Source organism: Convolutriloba macropyga, chromosome 2 (assembly GCF_964194025.1).
Source record: "Convolutriloba macropyga chromosome 2, txConMacr16.3, whole genome shotgun sequence".
NCBI lineage: Eukaryota > Metazoa > Xenacoelomorpha > Acoela > Convolutidae > Convolutriloba > Convolutriloba macropyga.
In genome coordinates this window covers 46,040,155-46,063,922 of record NC_134469.1, presented here as the reverse complement: position 1 = coordinate 46,063,922, position 23,768 = coordinate 46,040,155, and the positions used below count along the sequence as shown (strand labels likewise).

The 23,768-nt window shown below is 32.2% G+C and overlaps 1 protein-coding gene across 1 annotated transcript in view; it reads right to left on the bottom strand.

The window, feature by feature from the left end:
* Positions 1-5,949: 5,949 nt before the first annotated feature.
* Positions 5,950-23,768, bottom strand: part of LOC142335311 (uncharacterized) — a 101,221-nt gene continuing 83,402 nt past the window's right edge. Inside the window, exon 4 of the mRNA XM_075383758.1 lies at positions 5,950-7,441. Coding sequence (XP_075239873.1) covers positions 7,382-7,441 — 60 coding nt within the window. The 3' untranslated portion in view covers positions 5,950-7,381. The remainder of the gene's footprint in view (positions 7,442-23,768) is intronic.

Below are 23,768 nucleotides of genomic sequence, written 5' to 3'. Positions count from 1 at the left end.
TTTCCATCCATTCAAGACCGATTCCAATGAATCAAGACTCGACGTTGAAAAATAGCGGTCGATAACCGTCACTTTTTAGGTTTAAAGAACGATCAAAAACGGTCATTTACTTAAAAAATGCTCAAAAACGGTTGTCCTCTAAGATATATCAGTGGGGGTGAAAATGCTTATATCCTAAAAATATAAAGATTTAACACAATTAGCTTCTACAAAACGGTTAAAAATGGCTAGCTCCTAAAAGAAACGGTTAGAAAACGTTCATTTCTTACGTTTAAGAAACGCTCAGAAACGGTCCTTTCCTAAATAAACACGCTCAAAAACGGTTTTCTCCTGAAAAAAACGGTCAGAAGTGATGATCTCATAATTCTCACAAATGGTGAGCTCAATACAAAAGTACTCAAAAACTATTACTCCCTATGTCGAAAAATTCATCAAAGCGCTCAAGCCGATCAAAGAAACGTACGGTTTTTGCAACCGTTTTTTTTTTCATTGAAACACCCATCAAAAACTACTTTTTCTTGAGTTTTTCCCGGCAAAACTTTAACTGGACAACCAAAGTGCGTATAAGCGCCTGTACACGCACGTTGGTTGCCCCAGTTGAAGCTTTGTCTGGAAAAACTCAAGAAATGGTAGTTTTTGATGGGTGTTTCAAGGAAAAAACGGTTGCAAACCATACGTGTTTTTGATCGGCTCGAGTTTTCCATAATTTTCCATAATTGATGGAGTCAACCACGAGTTTTCCATAATTTATGGTGTTTTTGTTTTCTGCTAATTGTTCTTGTCATAATGATTTCTGAAAAAAAAATATTTATTTTGCGGTAGTACAATTCGTTTCTTCATCTGAAATTGCGTTATTCAGCTCTAATATATTTGTTGACTTTCATATAGGCTGCAAAAGTTTTCCCTGCATCCTAATCAAGAAAAATGAATTTCAGTTGCTAACTGAATTGGGCAATTTTACCAGATTTTAACAGTTTTATCAGCAAGCTCTGATTAAAAATCTTTCTTTTTTCTTGTCTCAATTTTTTCGATGATTTCAAAAAGTGATAACTTAATTGCTGAACAATTTAATCAAATCTGAAGGTGAATCCCTGCAGTGAACACTTTTTAATGTCAGTAATAAAAATTTTCCCGTCTGCTATTTGGTTAGATTAAAATCAATATTATACCTTCACAACATCAAAATGTTTTTGCGAAACAATTAGTAGAAACTTCAATTATTTCCGCCTGAAGAACTCTTTTCAATTTCTTCAGACAGCAAATATTTTTCGGAGATACAATTTTTTGGAGACGGCAAATATTTTTTGGAGTTACAATATTTTTGTTCAGACGGATACAATTTTTTAATTTTTCTAAACATTGAATATCTGTATGTCTTCCTCCTTCTTGTCGTCCTTGTTGTTATCTTAGATTGATTTCTATTCTTATCCGAACTAAATCTGAAGGTGAATACCTGCAAAAAACTCTTTTTACATTAGTGTCAAACATAAACACAATTTCCTCGCTGCAATTGGTATAAATTTTAATCAATCCACCGAAGTTTTTTCTCTGAATAAATTAGTAGGATTTGAGATAGTTGGGCTTGAAGTAGTTGGGCTTGAAGTTTTTTCTGTGAACAAATTAGTAGGATTTGAGATAGTTGGGCTTGAAGTAGTTGGGCTTGAAGTTTTTTCTGTGAATATATTAGTAGGATTTGAGATAGTTGGGCTTGAAGTAGTTATTTCAATTTCTACATCTAGGAAAAAATTCAGACAGTTTGTTCAGTATCAAAATACTAAAACAGTGAGAGAAATAACCTCCTGATTTTTTTATAACTCAAAATGAAGGCAACTAATTATCCGACAGTGCAGATAATATGGTGAATTTTGCTAAACATCTGCGTGATTGTGGTTCTGAAAAATAAATTTCGAGGTCTATATTAGATGAAAAAACGTCCTCTACCAAAATTGTCTACGCATAAAATAGACATAAAATTGACCAACCTAGACAGTGAATAGAACAAAAAAGTTCTACTCGACATTTATTGACCATAAAAGAACACTTTGACCAATCATTGACTCCAAAGAAAGAGTTTGTATCAGGATCGATGTTAATCTTATCAAGTTCATATACATGGTCTCTTCATTGGTCTGTAAAATGTCCGCTCTAATGCACACTCTATTGTTCCAAGACTGCAAACTAGATGCTACCGAAAATTAATTCTCACGATTTACCTCGTCTCCAGTTTTTCCGTGTTTTGACTATTCATCTTTGCTATCAATTTGCCTAACTTTTCAACATAATCTTGCTTTCCCTCTTTTTTGTCTTTCAATTTAGCTAATAATCAGCTAATAAAAGGGAAAAAATTTGTTGCTTTTATAAGATGTAATGTTTTCATTTAATGGCAATTGTTTTCAACTAAGAGTTTCCTTAAATCAAACCTCAACTACATCTAGAAACATGTTTGTACAAGTATTAAAAGAGTATTTATTTGAATCCACAGGAAAAAGATAAGGCTTAGAAAAAGCGTCTCTATAGTTTGCAGTTATCCTGCCGAGAAACTTACACAAACTTTTTAAAACAACTAGGACTGCAAGTTGGACTTACAATTCCTTCTAGTCCCACTGGGCAGCTGGAAATTCCCATTAACTGGTGAACATCCCCTTTGGAATCCCATTGTGATTTAATAACAGATTTCCATTTGTAAAACTAAGTTTTAAAACAAAACGAGCTCAAACACTAAATTGACTTCTTATTCCTTTGGGTGGGAACTCTTTATGAGCAAAAATGGCATTGTTGTTGTCTACTGTGAAACTTTGAAGAGCCTCAAAAATGTAGTGAAGTTGTTTGTAGAGATTCTCTTTTCAAAAGCTGTAAACTTTCTCCTAACAGTTTCAAGCGTTTGGATACGATCCTATGGTGTTTATTATATTTAATTTAGCCATAATCTTTTAACTCTAATATTTTCTATTTAATTTATCTTGCTTTGTTTTTTGGTTTGTTTGTACCGTAAAACTGTATTTGTATCGTTTTTACAGTGCTGTATCAGTTTTCTTATAAATAATCATAGTACCTCCACCACTGCAAGTCCCAATCCCAGAGTGGAAAAGAGGAGGGAAAACAGAAAGAACTATTCTGGAAACTCTCAGAAATATTTTAACTTGATTTGAGAAAATTTAAAAAGTTGATTATCTTTTTAAAATTTTTACGTCCTGTCAACATCTTTGTCTCATCTTTGACAGGGAAAACCACTTGACTAGCAGTTAAAAAGCAGCTTGAAAAATTACCAAAAATCGCTTGAAACTCTTTATTTTTGTTTTTTCATAAAAATTGACACAATTTGCGTATTGAAGAATACCAGTCCTTGAGCAGTTGATTACTTGTTGCTGTATCTTGTTTCTGGAAATGAATTTAGTTATTGTACGGCACAACTTAACATTGACTTAATTGGAAAAATTAACTTGGATATTCTCAATTTATCCTTCTGAATAAAAATGTAAATTATCGAGTCGTTTTCTCATATTAGCTTTATGGAAGCCTTGCATTTTTTTAGTAATTGTTTTATACAGCAATTTGAGTGAAAACGCGCAAAGTGCCATTCTTGTTACATTTAATGTTTTGATTATCGAGACAATGTTTTCTAAAAGATTAGCAAAATGGAAATTTATTTTTACCAAACAGTAGCTAAGTTAGTTGTTTTGAAAAGTTTATTGGAGATTTTGCTATTTCGAACTTGGGTTTATTTTGATATCCTGACCGCAAAAAAGTGCAGATCATCCAAGCTCAATGAATATTTGTGGAGACTGATTGAGTATTGAGTAAAGAAACGATAATCTACAGTATAGCTGATAACAAAGTTCACAAAAGTTCACTTCAAAAACGTAACATTCAGACAAGTTTAAAACCAGTGAAACCAACTGGGTTGTGCAAAACTCTCGTTGTTAGTAACAAAAGAACAGCCGTTATTGTATCAAGAATAGCAAACTGTATCTAGTATTTATCTATAATTTCTCAAAAGGGGCCTATTTATAAGTCAATCCAAATATTTCATCTTACGAACCAGCGCACCCTACCAAATTGCTCGTAATTACGGTTGTTGTTATTTAATGGAGATTAAGGATAATACCATTGAAAATGGTACAATATAATTTAATATAATATATTGTTAACAATTAGTATTACGGATCTGTTGTTCAATGTCCCACACTGAAGGCCCAATTGACGTGTCTTATGATACGTTTTTGTTAAGTTGAAGAAGTAAAACCAACCAAATGGTCCACTTGATTTGGTAGGGTTGCTGGTTCGTAGTGAAATCTCGCTATAAGGTTCTTCTATTTTTTTATATTTGATTATTTTTTTGGAGGTGAAAGGCCTAAATGTGCTCCAAAAAGGATAGCAAATTTAATCTAGTGATGTATATAAGACATTCTGCCTTTTCAACTCAATTTAATAATCCTTTTTCTGAATATACTTAATTTTGCTGTTGTGCTCTCTAGCTAAATTTTTTGCTTCGGTTAATAATTCAGCGATAAATTGATGAACCTAATTTGGAATTGATTAGTCTAATTTTCGTATTAGCATACCCTAGCCAATAATAGTAGACTTCATTGATTGTTGCAACTTACTGCTGCTTGTACGATGTGATACAACACAGTTTTCACTAAGAGTAAGTAAACTGTTTTGAAGGTTTTTATGTTAAATATGTCACAAGATTGTTCCAGAGGAGCAAAGTTTGGATAAGATTTGCCTTGTTAACTATTTTTCTACGTCATACTTTCGTCACATGATTTCTCAGAAAAAAAACGCAAAACCGTTCATGATATTCTCAATTTTTCCGTAGCCAATAGTAAATTTTGTGCAACTGAAATCAATCTTGAAAAAGTTTTTCTTCAAACTCCACATCGTGGGACTACCACAGTTCCAGTAGTTGGAGTTCTCCATACACAGAGAGTTTTACTGAGTCCATCTACAGCACAGAGTGGACACCTTACACTGGAACACCCACAACTACAACTGCTGAACCATGGATCGACAGACACCACGAGGAACGATATATTTCCATAATTCCCCATAATCTCCCTCCCCACCCCTCATTTGTACTTGAAACTAATTTTAGAGTCAATCTAAACAAATAGTGATCTGTTTTCATAATATACGCTGGAGTTGAAACTATTTCTGTACTGAACAATTACAAAACCAATACTGAAGCATTCTACTCATCTATATTCACTTATATTTTCACCAAAAATGCCCAGTCAAATTTTTTATTTGTAGAACAACAGGTTTAAGAGCCATAATTAACACAAAAATGGCTCAATCTTTTTTTAAAAAAGGATCTAATTAATTAAAACTTGCATAATTCAGTGCTTTCTGCGCTGGACAGTAAAATGACGGCCTCCAAAAAACGTAAATTTGTTGTATCGTTCGATTTAGGGAAACAACATATATCCCAACCACTGGGTATAAGTCAAAGTAGTCCAACGGGGAAGCAGCAAATGGCGTTGACGTCTGGGGGGGGGGGGGGGGGGGTAAATCTTTCAATTCGCTCCTCCCGATTATACCAAAATTTGACCTGAGCAAATTATCCCTATAGCATCCAAAATAAGCAACTCATTGATAACCTTTGTGAGTGACGCCAAAATCAACATCACCTCGCTCGTTTAGCTGCTGATCCAAAAATGCTTTAAAATGTTATTAGGTAGCTCCTTTTAATGAAAAGTAAGCTCACGATGTGGAAACAAAAATGAAAACTAGAGTATAGTTAGTTATCCCCAATGAGTCCCGAGTTTTATCTTGTAAGATTTCAAAGGACGTCCTATCAAAACTTTTATTTTGTAAAATCTTATCAGATCTTACAAAAAAAATCCGATATGAGTGAATTTAAATCAAGAAAGATTTAATATGAATCAAATCAGTTATCACAAGATAATAGTTGTTTGGTTTTCCAAACTGTTATTGTGCGGGAGTTAATATTGGAATTGCTTACACCGCTCAAAAAATTATGAGATTTTGTACGGCCTTATGAGAACTTGCGAGAAAAAAAAACACTTCTTTCAAAAAAAAGTTGCTATCATGAACGATCTAATAAAAAAAATTGCCTAAAAAGTGCCTAATATGTCCAAAAAATTGCTCGTAATGTAATCAACGAGACATATTTTTTTCAAGAAATTAAAATTATTTAGATGTTAAAATGGCAACAGCAGAAGGTCCTAAAATTAACATAGTTCTCAAAAAATGAATTAACTTTTATTAGTCTTTGTCGCAAATCGAAGTTATACATGTAAAGATCATCTTACGCTCGAAAAAAACTATTCTGATTATTTTGGTGGTCCACTAGGGGCTGCAAAGAGCAGTTTTTGAATGCTGCTATTTCATCTAACGAACTGTCCCAAAACAGTTCCAATCAGATTTGAAGTTTTTTACGGTTGAAATTTTTTGTACAAACTCCTATGAGTCATAATTATTATTGTGGAAGAACATATGGAGCAAAAAAACTTATAGTGTAAACTCTTATAGGATTTTGTTGTGTTAGATCCGACAAAACTTTTCTTAACCGTCTAAAAACTGACAAAAAGTGGGTCAGCAGCTATACGATCTGATTAGTACTGATAAGACAATGTTTTCAGAAATGTGTCAAACCTCAGATCATAAAACTCGAAATATGAAATCGAGATATAATTTCAGTTAGTGCAGGGCAATTGTCGATTCCAGTTTATTCTATACTGCCATTTCAGTGATTTGATAGATGTGGAACTCATTCTTAAAGCACAATTTTTTAATCAGTTTTATTAACATGTATTACTCTAGGAACAAAACTTTCATGGTGCTTCAAACTAAGAAGAATGTTTACTTACCGCACAACACTTTCAAACTTCAAACTGTTGCGCACAATTTTTGCTGATATTTATACTGAATTTAGGAAACTTCTTTTATTGGTAAAAAACGGACAAGTGAGTTAACATTAACTTTGAAAAAATGAAAAGATCTGGTAAAACAAAAAAATCAATTTTTTTCTCAGTTTTTGCAAAAAAAAATCGGAATAAACTTTCTTTGGGTATCAAAATTTTTGGGATTTAAACGATTTTTGTTTGGTTATATTTGAGGGAATTTTGAATTTACGCGATCTAATAGATTTGAAGCTATTACCTGTTTATGTCTAAAAACTTGGAAAAGATTCATTCAAACCAGCTCTTTTGATTTAAATATACATTTCTTCCGACTCCTCTTGAGGGGGGGGGGAGGAAATATATACTCAAATGGTTTTCTTGTTCAGTCTAAATTGACCGATCGATATTTTGATCGTGGAGAATTGTGATTGGTATCCATAGAAAGCAGTCCAGCGTAGAATATGGAAATAAAAAGCTTTTATTGAATTTCGTTTTCCAGAGCGAGTAATCGTTGTTTAAAGTTTTGTGAATATTCGATCCATTTGCGTTACTTTATTCACATTTCCGGGATTTTGCTAAAACATGTAAATATTGAAAATAATAGTACTGTTCAATTAGTTTCTAAAAACCGAAAAATGTAATGTTTACTTTTTTTAAATTTGTTGTCTAAAGTTTTGGCTAAATATTTCAAAATTCAGATTTTTCATCAAAAATTATCCGAAATAGGTTCCTTTAGTCCACTTTGATTAAATTTGCCAAACTAAGACACCCAAAATCAACTAAAACAATCTTTGTAAACTACAACGGGACCTAATCCTACTTCTACTTCCATTGAGAATAGTCTGGAATTAAAACTTTGCCAACTTTTTTTCCTAACTTTGCTTAATGATTATCAACAATGCAGCATCTAATTTTGATCTTTTAGCTAAAAAAAATTACCTAGATCTACAATATTCGAAGCAGCTGAGTCTTCTAGGTGGACGATCAACCATAGAGAAGCCGGTTTTGGTCCAATCGTGAACTGTTACAGTCCAGAAATAATTCGGATTGTCTTCAGACGGTCTTCCAAAAAAAAGACCGATGTTTAAAATTTTAAGAATATTAGATCCATTTGCATTATTTTTAATCACATTCTCAGGAACTTTGCCTAAAACATGTAAATATAAAAAATAGTAGTAAAATTCAATTAGCTCGTGAAAACCGAAAAATGTAATGCTGACGGTTTTGTTTTAAAATTTTTGACTAAGTTTTTGGCTAAATATTTCAAAATTCAAACTTTTTCATTAGAATTTATCCAAAATAAATTTCTTCAGTAAACTTTGATTGCGTTTGCCAAACTTTCACAACCAAAAACAACTAAAACAATCTTTGTAATCTGCAAAGGGAGCTAATCCTACTTCCACTTCCAATGAGAATAGTCTGGAATTAAAATTTTGTCAACTTTTTTCCTAACTTTGCTTAATGACTATCAAAAATGCAGCGTCTAATATTGATCTTTTAACTAAAAAATTACCTATATCTATAATGTTCGAAACAACGGAATCTTCATAGTGGATGATCAACAATAGCAAAGCTGGTTTTGGTCCAATCTTGAAATGTTAAAACCCAGTAATAATTCGGATTGTATTCAGTCGGTCTCTTAAAAAAAATTCGATCTATATTATGTTTTTTAAAAAAATAACAATTCATTTCAAATCTCACTGTTGATAGGTCCAGTTGGCCTCCTAAGCAGGTCCATTTTAATGCATTTAATTTCTTTACTGGAAAGATTATGGTCTTTTGATTTTTAAATAAACACTGGCCTATTGAACTTTGCCACTACTTTTCTCCTAATCTGCTCAAATTGTAGCTTAATTTCAGCAGTAAAAGAAAACTTTTCTTTCATTTTTTCTACTGAAATAAAAATTTATCTTTTTGCGGCTTTATGCTTTATTATAAATTTCTGGTTTTGATAACACTAGATTTCAAAATGTTTTTTTTTTTAATTTTTAGGCCTTAACACATTTTTCAAGTTTAATTTTCTCGTTTTGTCACATTACCACACTATTGACAGTTCAATTATTGCTCCATTGTGGTTCAAAAAGGGCACAATCGAACACATAAAAGACCTAAAAGGCATAGATTATAGTTTTAACGGCTCGGAAACCCCTTTCTCGAAGTACCTAATTGAATTTTTTGTATTTGTCTTTGAATTCAAAATTTTGAGAATAGTGTTGTTGATTTTAATTTTACAGGCAAAAAAAATTTGTTGACTAACTTAAATTAGTTTTTTGGCAACAATTTTGGCTACGTATTTCAAAATTCAGCCTTTTTAAATCAAAAATGGCGCATTAGCTTCCTTAGTCCAATCTGAATAAATTTGCCGGAAGTCCACAACCAAAAAACACTGAAATAATCCATGTGAACTCAAAACCGAGCTAATACTACTTCAGCTTCCATTGAGAGTGCTCTGTGATTAAAGTTCTGACATTTTTTGCCAATTTTTTTTGTTGATTATTAAAAACGCAGCAGTTCTTCTTTGTTTTTGACAAACTAAATTATCTAAAACGATAACATTAGAAAAATTAATAGCTCCTAATGGACAAAAATAAATAACAGGTCTAATTTTGAACCAATTTTGGACTGTTACAATCAAAAAAATAGTTCGGATTGTAATCATTTGGTCTTTATAAAAAATCAGTTTTTATATTAATTAAAGAACAGAACGTTTCAAATCAAAGCTCACTAGAAATAGCATCGATTGGCTTATTAGGCAGCTTTAGACCTAATTTATATAATTTTTTAATTTAAAGTTGATAGTTGTTTCCAATTTCAGACAAAAATTATTTTAAACAAATAAAGATTTTTTTATTTTTGTTTCTATTTTTCTCTTAATTAGGTCATATTGTAGCTTAGTGTCAGCTAAGAAAAAATGCTTCTTCTTTTTACTGAATTAAAAATGACTCTTTATTGTTGTTTTACGCCCTAAATAATGGTTTTCTGGCTTTGATACTACTATATTTTAATTGTTTTAAGTATTTAGGCATTGAGCCATTTTTACAATTTTTTGTCGTTTTTTTCACATTACCACATTGTTTACAGTTCAGATAATATATCATTTGCGTTCAGAATAAGGCACAATCGATCTTTTAAAGTTCTTTAATGGCATAGATTCTGGTTTTGACTGCTTCAAAACACCTTTCTCCAAGAATGTTTTTGAACTTATTACATTTGTCTTCAACTTCAAATTTTAAGAAGAGTGTTGTTGATTTTATTTTTACAGACAAAAAAGTTTTGTTGACCAAATTTATCTAAATTTTTGGCAAAAATTTGTGCTAAGTATTTCAAAATTTATCCTGTTTTGATCAAAAAAGGCAAAGCATAAGCTTCCTTAGTACAATCCGAATAAAATTGCCGGAAGTCAACACCCAAAAAACACTAAAATGATACTTTTAAACTGAAACGGGGGCTATTACTTTTTCAGCGTCCATTGAGAGTGCTCTGTGATTAAATATTCGCCGTTTTTTGCTAACTTCACTCGTTGGTTAACAGAAATGCAGCTTTTGTTTTTGATTTCTTTAAACAAACTGATTATCTATATCTATAACATTCGAAAAATTAAGCGTTCCTGAGGAACAAAAAACATTAGCGGGGCTGGTTTTGACACAATCTTGGACTGCTACAACCCATAAACATTTCGGATTGTAATCATTCTGTCTTTTTTAAAAGAAATCTAGTCTTAAAATAATTAAGGAACAGAACGTTTCAAATCAAAACCCATCAGTGACAAGTTTGATTGGCCAATTATGCTGCTTCAGACTAATTTATCTAGTTTGTTACTTTAAAGCATATAGCCGTTTTGAACTTTATAAAATTTTGATTTTTATTTAAATAATTGTTTATTGAGCTTTGCGTCTGTTTTCTCTTAATTTGGTCATATTGTAGCTTAGTGTCAGCAATTTTTCTGTTTTGCGGTTTTACGCCCTAAGTTATGGTTTTCTAGCTTTGATTTAACTAGATTTCACAATAATTTTAAAGTTTAGGCATAAAGCCATTTTTACATTTTTTCTCGTTTTGTCACATTATCACCTTATTGACAGTTCAGATATTGTATTGTTGGCGTTCAGATTAAGGCACAGTCGCACTTATAAAAGCCTTTAATGGTATATTTTGTGGTTTTAAAGGCTTCGAAAGGCTTTCGAAACTCCAAGAATTTAATTGAATTTTGTACGTTTCTCTTTGACTTCAAATTTCTAGGAGTAGTGTTTTTGATTTTTTTAGAGACCAAAAAGTATTGTTGACTGACTTTTTAAAAATTTTTTGGCAAAATTTTGGCTTAGTATTTCAAAATTTAGCCTTTTTCATTTAAAAAATGTAGAAAATAAGCTTCTTCAGTCAACTTTGGATAATTTTGCCGGAAGTTTTTATCTAAAAACCACTAATATAACCCTTGAAGGCTCATTAAAGATTTATTACTACTTTAAAGTCAAATGAGTGTGCTCTGTAATTAAAAATTTGCCTGCCGTTTTTTGCTAAATTTGCTCGTTGATTATCAAAAAGGCAGCTATCGTTTTTATTTTTTTTAACAAACTAATTACCTATATCTCTAACATTCAAAAAATTAAGCGTTCCTGAGGGACAAAAATTATTAGCAAGGCTAGTTTTGAACCAATCTTGGACTGCTACTATCCAAAAATAATTCGGATTGTAATCAGTCTGTCTTTTTTAAAGAAATCTATTCTTATGATAATTAAAGAAAAGAATGTTTCAAATCAAAACTCAGTAGTGGTGAGTTTGATTGGCCTATTAAGCTGCTTCAGCCTATATTATCTAGTTTTTTACTTTAAGGCTTATGGCCGTTTTGAATTTGATAAGAAAATGATATTTAAATAATTAATAGCTTGTTAATTTTTGCCCCATTTTTTTCTTTATTTGGTCAACCTGTAGTTTAGTGTCAGCAAATAAAGAATGCATCTTCTTTCTACAGAAATAAAATTTAATCTTCTTCGTGGTTTTCAGCCCTAAGTTTTTGTTTTCTGGCTTTGATGCTACTAGATATCACATTTTTTTTCTCTTTTACGCATTTGCCCATTTTTCACGTTTTCTCGTTTTTTCACGTTATCACATTATTTACAATTCACATACTGCCTTATTGGCTTTCTTAATAACGCACCACGGTCAATATCAAAATCCTTGAAGATATAGATAATTGTTTTAACGGCTTCGACACGACTTTCTAGAAGAATTTAATTGATTTTTATAAATTTTGGCTTCAACTGTCATTTTTACTTTGTCTTTTTAGTTGTAATGACAGATTTGATTGGTTTTTTATAGAAAAATTAATTGTGCAGCCGTTATTTTGATATTAGTAGATAGCTGATGGCTTAAATCACTTTAAAAACAATTTTTTCAATAAAATTTTATTTTTGTAATTCTGTTTTTATTGTCTAATTGTTGACTGGTATCGTTAGTTGCAGGTCATGAATAACAATATTGGTGTCAAAATAAGGTGCAAAAAGAATTGGTGACAAAAAATCTAAAGAATTCGTTGTGACTTTACTGGCTTCGACACGGGTTTTTCACAAAAAAAGGAAATAAGTTTTTGATTTTTGTCATATTTGACATTCTCATTGTAGACGTAAAAATATTCTGAAGAATTGAAAGTCTGAAAATCTTCCATCGGACAAAAAAATAAGAATTTTTTTTTCATGTGGTATTTAATAGCTTTCAATAATTTTTTTTTGAAAAATACAAAAGAATTACTCAGTTTAGCCGCTTTTTTCAATGTTGTCTGCTTGTTACCCAGTCTCATTAATGAAAGTTCACATACTACATCATTGGTGTTCAAAGAAGGCGCAATCAAACTTATTTGAAGGGGCAAAAATGGCTTTTTGGCTTCGACAGCGTTTTCTGGCAAGTTGAATTTAACTTTTCTTTGTTGTCTTTTTGTTATTCTTTTTCAACCGCATGAAAAATGAGTAAGGGCAGGTCTTAATGCAATTCTATAGAAACAAAGGTAATCGCAAACCTGTGGCACATTTGCATTAAATTTCTAATGGTTTTCATTACTTTCAAATCAATTGCTTTGAAAAAATATAAGCAAACATTTCAACTTTTTTGTTTTGGTTCGAATTTTTTTATCGAATTCATACCGAACCTTTTTATGGACTTGTCCCATATCTTTTCTAGTGAATTACAATTTATTTTTGTTTAGTTTCAGTTTTATCTGACGCTCTTTTGCCTTTGTTATTAAGTGTTGTTTTCAAAAATGGACATAAAGTTTTGGATTTAATTCTAATTTTTTCGTTTTTACTGTTCGTGTTGACTCGTTTTCTTATTTATTGCTCCTCTCAGTTATTTGCTTTGGAGGCTATCTTTTCGCTCATACAGTAAAATTGTTTGAGCAATATTTGAATTTATGGGGTTTTCTATTATGCGAAACCTGTGGATGAGCCGGGACGGATCCTTATGTGCGATCCCACATAACTGGGACTCCCTATTTCCTTAAGTTATAAAACGTCTTGAGTTAAACCAGATTATCTGCCCTATGCGTAACAGCTGTTTTGAGCCAGTTATGGGTGTTCGCAAATAAATCAATTTCATGCCGTTTTTAAAGTTTAATTCCAGAAGACTCCCTTTGTTATGGCATGTCTCATCTTGAGGTAAAAAATTGCCGATTGTTTTTGTTACAGTGCATTGACAATTGCTCGTAAATTTCCCCCATTTTATATAAAATTGTTTGAAAAAGTTTGGACTGAATATGAGAAACTTGGTCAATCTCTCTCTGCGTTTTTAATAATCCCAAGAAAATTTCATTCAACTTCAACAGCATCACTGGGATTCTTAGAAATTTAATTGAAAGTAGCAAAACGGTTTTTTATAGATTTTAATTAAACCGACAAATGTTTTATCTGACCCGCCAAGTGTCAGTATAAATTTGAGAAGCTTTTATCAAGTCCATCTAGCAAGTGTTAAAACTTTCAAGTGTAGACTAAACATCTAGCCAGCTAGACTTGATCAAGGAATCATTTGCTTTCATCAAAGGTAAAAATTAATTAATTTCACAGAGACATTTTTAGACTTGAGAACTGAAACCGTTACAAATTGTATTAAGCCACACACACACACACACACACACACACACACACACACACACACACACACACACACACACACACACACACACACACACACACACACACACACACACACACACACACACACACACACACACACACACACACACACACACACACACACACACACACACACACACACACACACACACACACACACACACACACACACACACACACACACACACACACACACACACACACACACACACACACACACACACACACACACACACACACACACACACACACACACACACACACACACACACACACACACACACACACACACACACACACACACACACACACACACACACACACACACACACACACACACACACACACACACACACACACACACACACACACACACACACACACACACACACACACACACACACACACACACACACACACACACACACACACACACACACACACACACACACACACACACACACACACACACACACACACACACACACACACACACACACACACACACACACACACACACACACACACACACACACACACACACACACACACACACACACACACAAACACACACAAACATACACACATACACAAGTTCACAGGTCTCAGCATAAAAAGAACACCATATTAAAACTCCAGACTAAACCCATGAACTTTTCAACTAATTACAAAACCTAAAACAGATGTAAGAAGGAAGGAAAGAAGGAACAATGAAAGGATGTTCATATTGATAGACGATGCACTTAACTGCTGGTAGAACAAAAATTTTAAACAGCTGATGAAAGGGCAAAAGCTTGGAATATCATGTCAAACGTTCTTGTTTTGGTTTTTCATTTTAACTTTTTCTGAACAAAATCACCCCGGTTCTAAAATCTGAATGAGGTCTTAGGTGATAGAACGGAAAATGAAAGTCCATCCTATAATGGAAATAATCGCCATCTCCGTCAACAGCCGCATTATTATCTCCCAATAGTGAGATTGAAGATCATTTCTGAGATCCCAATGGTGAGCACTTTTGTCATAACTTCTCAAAAGTAACTTGTTCACCTAACATCCAAAAAGTGAGTTATAATACGATGCAGAATCAACGTTTATTTTTGTTTACTGCAGCGAAAATCAAGCATTTTCTCATCCAGTTGGGTTCTCAGCACTTTTTAAGGAAATCTTCGAAAAAATCTACAGCCATGCTAATATCGTGGCTTTCCATGCGATCGGTTTTAAGTGAAATTTTCCGGAAACCAGATCAAAATTTTGAATGAAAAACGTTTGCATCTGATTTGGTTTCATTTGGTTGGTTTTACGAACAATTTTTGGCCAAATATTATTCAAAAAACATCCTATTGTAGAAAATTTACCTTATAGTTATTTTTATCAGTTTTGGAAAACATTAAACGTAATCGCAAAACGTGCAGAATTATTTTCGTAGACATCAATAAACTTTGAACAGATCTAAGGCAAATTAACCCTGTGGCAACATGCAGATCTTTCTAGAATCTTGCATGATATCGACACTTATCTTGCACGAATTCGACGCTTATTTTGAAAGAATCTTAGATCTTAGAAGAATTAACAATCATGTAAGATGGTACGTAAACTAACAAGACTCTTGCAAAATTCCTGTGAGATCTTGGAAGATAGCCGTTGGTAATCGAACAAGGGATAAAAACGAGTGAAATAAAGTTATAAAATTGGAACAAATTTTTCTATGCACGCCGAGATTTCAATCAATTGAATTAAGTGGCCCCGTTTGATATGAATTACTCTGCAAATCTACATCCCTCGGCTCCTTTGATTTTTTTCTACTTCAAACTTTGAGCCCAGACATTATTCGACGTCCTGATTTTTCCAAAGATATCAGTGTATTTATTTCATATACGGAAACAACTTTAATGTATCTCGTTTTTTGTCGAAACCATTGCAGAAATCATGGCGCTTATATAGGTGTATAGATCACACCTGCAATCTTTACCTGGTGAACATATTCAGTTAAACCTCTGGATTATGTTAAATGCTCCCCCAGTTACATAATAACTTCTCATGTAAAAATATGTCACGTGCGTCTGGGGGTGCAAATTAAATGCCCTCACTATGCTGGGGGAGGGGGCACAAACGGGAAAGATGCAAACCTCTTTATATCGGTTCAGAGATCTTGCTCGAATTCCTTTATTCCTTGAAAAAATATCGCTTAGGGCCAGAAAAAAAGAAAGTATGTCGAATTTTAATCACCCACCCGGGTCGCAATCACACAAGGTCATATAATTATTTGTATGATTTCATAGTAGCCAAAGAAAGATCATACATAAACTTTACAACTCAAACTTAATCCGAAAAAGCATTAATTGTTATGCCTTAGGTTAATAAAACTGAAAACAATCAATCGACGCTCGCTGCAATTCCATGAGAGCAGAAAAAAATTATCCTCGAAGCTATACTTGGTCATACATGATCTGTATGATTTTTTAGTAGTCTGCATGAACTATATAAAACAAATTACCAAATGAAATGCATCGGAAAACAATCTATGATTTTTAAGCGCAGCAAACTAATCCATAATTGACATTGGCAGAAGTAAAAAAGCAAAAAAAGACTTCAGAATGTCCTTGTAACCATACTAGGTCTTATATGATTTGTATGATTTCTTTGTAATCAAAGAGGAATCTTAAAAAAATATTGCGTGATGGAACGCATCGGAAATAGGCAGGATTGATTGTGCTAGATTTTCAAAATATAGTTTTTACAAGTACAAAAATAACGTTTGTGTTCCATTTCCTACGTTATCAATTTTTGTATCGATGATTTCTTGCTACGATCGTATTCGATAAACATGATTTACTGCAAGGAACAATTTGGAATTTCTTGGTGTTTAGTGATCTCAAGAAAATGAGTGTTGATCTGATTAAAAACTTTTTGGGTTTTCCGATAGTACGAGACTGCTCAAAAACCCAAGAAAATTTTTCACGATCTTTGTATGAAACCCAGGAAATGAAACATGATCCTTGTATGAAATCGAGGAAGTGATTATTTTTCTTGCACGATCTAGCTTATCTTTGTTTAAACTAAATTAGTAAAACAAGGCCCCACAACTCCTTCCTTGTAGTACAGGAACTTTTATAATATCATTGATTTCGAGTAAGGAACATATAGGGTTTCCTCGATTTCACGTTTCACGCAATAATCATGTATGCTTCCCTTAGTTTTCAATAAAGAATCATATATGATTTCCTGGCTGTTATACAAGAATCATATGTTTTCCTGTGTCTCATTTCACCATCATTTCACCATTTTTTTTTTTGGTTTTTTGAAATCTTATGAGATGTGAACTGTGAATTACATCCCCACAAGGATAATATATGATATCTTAGATTTCATTCCAGAGTCAAATAAAATTTCCCTGGTTTTGCTGCAAAGATCGTACAAGGAAATACGTTATTGTTTGTGTGACATCTGTCATGATCCCTGTATTAACCTAGGAAGTGGCTGCCCGGGTAAAGATCAGTGCTCACAAGTGATAACATCGAAAGGCAGATTTGGCAGGAAGTTCTAATAGCATAATGTGGCCTTATCAAAATAAGTGTAAATTCAGAATTATAAAAATCACTCCGAAGGAACTGACCGAGATTGTGCTTTAATCATATTGTACTAGAACAAGGCGACTCGTGCAAGCTTGTGCGTGACACAAAAATTGCCAACATTCAATTCTTCTCAAAGGACTTTGGTTCTATGAACCCAAATTGACGAAAACATCGGGAAAAACGAAGCATTTATTGTTGCAATAAAAAAAAGTTCACAAGATTTTTAAAAAATTGACAAAAAATAATCATTGTTTACATCATCTAAAAAATTCAATTTTAGGAAATAAAGAAAAGTTTATAATTAGTATAATTGAATATACTAGACACAAAATTTTAGATTTCTTTTAAACTACGAATTTCAACTTTTATATATATATATATAATATATATATATATATATATATATAAAGTAGCAAAATGAAAAGAAATTAAATTTTTCGAAATACCATTAGACAAAAAAGAACAGTGGGGAAAAGTTGTATTAAATTTGCATGAAATCAATTCCATGAAAAGTGCTTTTCGTTTTCGGGAATTATGTAAAGAGTCTAAAATGAAAACAACAAGCAAGGACAAAAATATTTGAAAAATCGACGTGTTTTTTGTAAACAAAAATTTTGTAAATAAAAATACAATTGAATAAACTAGATACAAAATTTTAGATTTCTTTTAAACTACGAACTTCAACTTATATATATATATATATATATTATATATATATATATAATATATACAACAAAAAGTAGCAAAATGACAAGAAATTAAATTTGTCAAAATAACATTAGACAAAAAAAAAACAATGGGGAAAAAATTGTGTTTAATTTGCATGAAATCAATTCCATGAAACGCGCTTTTCGTTTTTGGAAATATGTAAAGAGTCTAAAATGAAAACAACAGGCAAGGACAAAAAATATTTGAAAATCGACGTGTTTTTTTGTAAAAAAAATTTTGCCGGAGTTGATATATCACAGCTTGTACCTGTATTTAAAAAAGTCCCATAATTAAAATCAAATGCTATGTTGTAGATTCGATCAAGCAACAGGTCAACAAAAAGAATGACGATAACGCCAAGAACTCAAAAAATTAAAAATTTCATTTTTAAAAAAAGCATTTTGTTAGAGAGCCAAGGAACTCTTTGAGTAATTTAAATAAAAATACAGGTAAACAGACCTCAAAATCCTTTAAAAAATTGATTGTTCTGTGAAGAAATGGAATATCATGTTATCGAAGTTGTCGAAAACATGATATCTGAAACAAATTTGGTTAAATTACACTCCACTGGAGAAACCAGTAGACCTTCAAAAACTGTAACTAACTGACTGGAAAACAAAGAATTTAATTTCTACTAACTCTTTATGGAAACAAATACTGTCAAAGTAGTTAAACCATTGGAGCAATTATTGCAACCAAATTTTTTCAATTAGACCTTTTTAGATAGCCAAACGAACCTGTTATTAACTTTTCCAAGCTATAAAAACGAACAAGAAAAAGCATTGAGATGATCAAAAATTTACTATTATTTATGAAAACAAAATTATCAAAGAAAAATCAACCATTTGTGGCTTCTTCAAGTTATTCAGGGTTAAAATAACTGTGACACTGAATTTTTAATAACAGCTGCAGTCAATCTCTCAAAAACTATTATTTAAGAGCTCTCCTTTCCAATATCACGTTTTTTTGTTTTATATAAGTATTTTGACTTAGCTCACTCACTTACTGCTTCAATTGAACGGAATTTAGAACTCATTTAACACATTTACGCGAACACATTCAATTCAAAAGGAGAAACCAAATTAAATGGGATAAACCAATAAAACCAGGGCAATAATGTTTAATGTTAAGGTTTAGTGCATCAAATTTTCAAAAAAATTTTAGTGTATACTGCTAACTGTTTTTAGTATTGAGCGTATTGTCCTTCAATTAGATGCTAAATTTACCATAATTATCGAACATTTTTTGACTTGAAGAAAAAATATGAGACTGTTGTAAATTTTTCTCTCTTTTTCATTAAACAGCGGTGGCTATTTACCGGCATTCTGCCGACTAAGTTCCCACGTGCACCACCCCATAAAAGTTTTGAAAAGCAGTTTGAAAAAGTTTCATGCTACAAGCTACTCTTTTTTGTTCCGACCCTCTTGAGGGGGGAGGAACTATATACTCAACTGGGTTTTTTTTGTTCCGTGAAATTTCGCCGCTCGATATATTCGTCGTAGAGAGTTGAGACTGGTATCATTAGAAAGCTCGTCCAGCGTAGAAAATGGAATTTAAAAGATTTTCTTAATTTTCGTTTTCTACAGGGAGTTATCGAGGCTTAAACTTCTGAGAAAAGAAGAGTGAATTCACGTTGTTTTTATTCACATTTTCCGGAATTTTTGCCTAAATTTTCGTCAATTTTTGTTTCGAAAATTTGTTATAATTTTTAAGAATAGTGTCGTTGATTTTTTTTTTGAAGACGAACAAGCTTTTTTGATTGTTTTGATCTAATTTTTTGGTCAAAAAATCTGGATAAACATTTCAAAATTTAGCCTTTTTCATCAACAACAGCACGAAATAAGCTACTTTAGTCCACTTTGATTAAATTTGCCTACAGTACACCCCCAAACAACACTCATACAATCTTTGTAGACTCAGAGGGGGCTATTTCTACTTCAGAGTCCGCAGAGAGTGCCTTGTAGTTAAAACTTTGCCGTTTTTTGCTAACTTTACTCGTTGATTATCAAAAATGCAAAATTTATTTTGAGTTTCAACTCAGAAATTATCTATATCTACAACATTCGAAAAATCAGTTGTTCTTAACGGAGAATAAGTATTAACAGGGGTAGTTTTGGGCCATTCTTGGACTGTTACAATCCAAAAAAATCGGGTTGTAATCAGTCGGTCTTTTTTTTTTTTAAAAAAAAGACTTTTTTTAATAATAAAGAACAGAACATATCAAATCAAAGCTCAGGAGTGATAGGTCCAACCAATTCGCTTGCTAAACAGCTCCAGGCTAATGCATTTAGTTTTTTAATTGAAAGTTTATGGTCGTTTCTTTTTTAAAAATAATTGACTTTTCAATAAATAATGGCTTAATTAACTTTTCCTCTATTTTTTTCTTAATTTGTTCAACTTCCAGCTTAGTGTCAGCAAAAAAAGACTGCTTCTTCTTTCTACTGAGTTAAAATTTATTCTCGGTTGCAGTTTTAAGCCTGAAATTATTGTTTTCTGGCTTTGATACTACAAGATTTTAGATTTTTGTTTGTTTTGATATTTGCCAGTTTTTAACGTTTTCTAATTTTGTCACATTATCACATTATTGACAGCTCTCATGTCACCTTATTAGCAATCAAATTAAAAGCACAATTGAACATATTAAAATCCTGAAAGATATAAATCATCGTTTTAATGGCCTCGACGCCTCTTTCTTGAAGAAATCAATTGAATTTTTTAATTTTGTCTTAACTGTCATTTATACTTTGTCGTTTCGGTCGTATGAAATTTCCTGTATAGTGATAGCTTTCATTGGCTTTTCATGTAAGAATAGAAAAACCGATATTCTGATATTAGCAGATAGCTGATGGCTTTTATGACTTTCAAAGCCATCGTTTTCCAAAATTAAAAAAAAAATTTTTAACTTCGCAATTTTGTTCTTTTTATGTTTCTTTTTGTTACCTAATCTCGTTAGTTGACTACAGATCAAATATGACATTATGGGTGTCAAGGGAATAAAAGGGATTGGTGTCCCAAAATCTTTTTTTTAAAGATTTTGTTATGACCTTACTGGCTTCGACACCGCTTTTTCACAAAAAAAAATTAAATTAATTTGATTTTTGTCATATTTGACGTTCTTTTTGTAGATGCAAGAAATATTTTGGAAAATTACAGGTCTCGAGGGTTTCCTTTTCATGAAAAAATGACAATATTTAAATAGCTCTTTTTGTAATTAATGCCTTTCATGACATTGAATGTAATTTTGTTTCGAAAAAAAAATTAAAAGTATTACATACTTTAGCACTTCGCTTTTTTGTCTACTTGTTACCTAGTCTTACTAATGGATGGCCACGTACTACATTATAGCTGTTTGAAGAAGGCGCAATCAAATATATTTTGAGTGCCAAAATTTGGCTTGACGGTTTTGACAGCGTTTTCTGGCAAGTTTCAATTGAAATTTTGTTTGCTCTTTGTTGTTCTTTTTAGCCGCTCTAAAAAATGAATAAGGTCAGGTCCTAATGCCCTTCTATAGAAGCAGTGGTAATCGCAAATTTGTGGTAATATTAATTTATTCCTAATGGTATTTATTACTTTGAAGTTAATTGTTTCAAAAAAATAAGTTAATTTTTTTTACTTTTCTGTTTTTGTTCTTTTTTGTATAATTGTTACCAAACCTTTTTATGGACTGGTCGCATATGTTTTCTGGTGATTTATAAGTTATTTTTGTTTAGTTTCAGGTTTATCTGACGGTATGTTGACTTTGTTATTAAATTTAGTTTTTAAGAGGGACATAACTTTTTTGATGTAATTAATGTTTGTTGTTGTTGTTGTTGTTTGATTTTGCTGTTCGTTTTGACTCGCTTTCTTAATATTGACATATTACAGCAATCTAATGCATCAATTTTTACTCCACTGAGTTATTTGTTTTGGAGGTTATCTTATCGTTCATACAGAATTTTTTGAAAAAGACTTGAGCTTTTTTGGGATTCGCAAAAAATAATTTTTGGGTTTTTCTATCTGTTCCTCATTTGGTAGACAATTATGCCAAAATTGTGGAAGGGCGGGGTCGGAACCTTATGTGCCATTGCACATTACCGAGCCGCCTTGCTTGCTTTAGTTTTTACTTCAGTTAAAATTACAGCTCCAATTGCTTTCTCATTGACATCAAAAGGTCGAAACAATTAGTACTTTCTTATTGCTGGGTGGTGATTTGAGGTAGGAGGGAAGAGTTTCCTGGTGTTCATAATTTGAACAATATTTTGTTTTTCAAATAAAAACTACTTTTAACCTGCTTTAAATTTGCACTTCTTTAGTTTTTCAAAAAGGCTCACAAAGTATACTTACTGTTCATAAAGTGAACTTTACTGAGGCAAAAAGGCAGTCTGACATATACGTTTTCCAACATTTCTATAGAAATTTTTGACCAGAAATGTTGTTTGTTACCAGAAATGCTCTAATTATTGATTAATAGAACAATTGAAGATACAACTGAAAACGAAATTAGCAAAATGCCCAATAAAAGCTGCTAGATCAGCTTTTTTGCGTAAGTTGTTCAACAGTATTGTTCCCTCTCAGCAGCTGTCGAATTCTGAATCTCAACGTTTGGGATTCTCTCATTCTTCTGTTTTGTTCAAATTTGTCGATTTAAATAATCGACAAGTTTGAACAAAACAGAAGAATGAGAGAATCCCAAACGTTGAGATTCAGAATTCGACAGCTGCTAAGAGGGAACAATACTGTTGAACAACTTACGCAGAAAACTGATCTATCTTATATGAAACGACAGCACAAGTAAAATGTAAACTACTGCACGGCTAGAGAACAATGAGTCTAAAATTTTTAAGCTGTTTGCTATGGCCACTTTTTGTAAGCACCTTGTATTTATCTCACAAACCCGTTGTATATTTTTGATCACCTTTCGCCCAATAAGACCAGCACATGAATGGTTGCTGAGCTTCACAGAAAGCCTACGGTTCACTTTATATCCACGGAATTGAATAAACGTAGTCTTGTAAACACATATGGGCACCTTCAAAAGAGATCTCAGAAAATCTAGAAGGATCCAGTTGCCTAAATTGAAAACAGGCTCAAGATGGCGGTCATCTGTTCACGACAGACAGCATTGCGGTGAATTGCGAGGCCGTAAATTATATGAACAATTTCAGGCTCCGATATTTTTGACGGTCATTCTAATCAATTTGTTCTGCCTTGGGGTTTTCTTGGCAAAGAAGGAGCTGCAAACATTGGATTACAGCTTAGTCGTAATGCAAACTGTTTGTGACCTACTCTTCACTGGCATACTGGGTTTCACTGATTATATAATGGATCTGTGGTCAGTATTGATATACTTCTGCTCCTACTCTGGCTTCAATTTGAACCAGGACTACAAATTGTAAATTCAAAAGCAAAAAACATCGTCCATTCGACAATCTTTTTGAAAATTCTGATTACTCATTGCAAAAAAGATAAAACTCTTAATAAACAAAAAATACAACAATTTTAAACAACATTTTTTACTTAATTCTAAC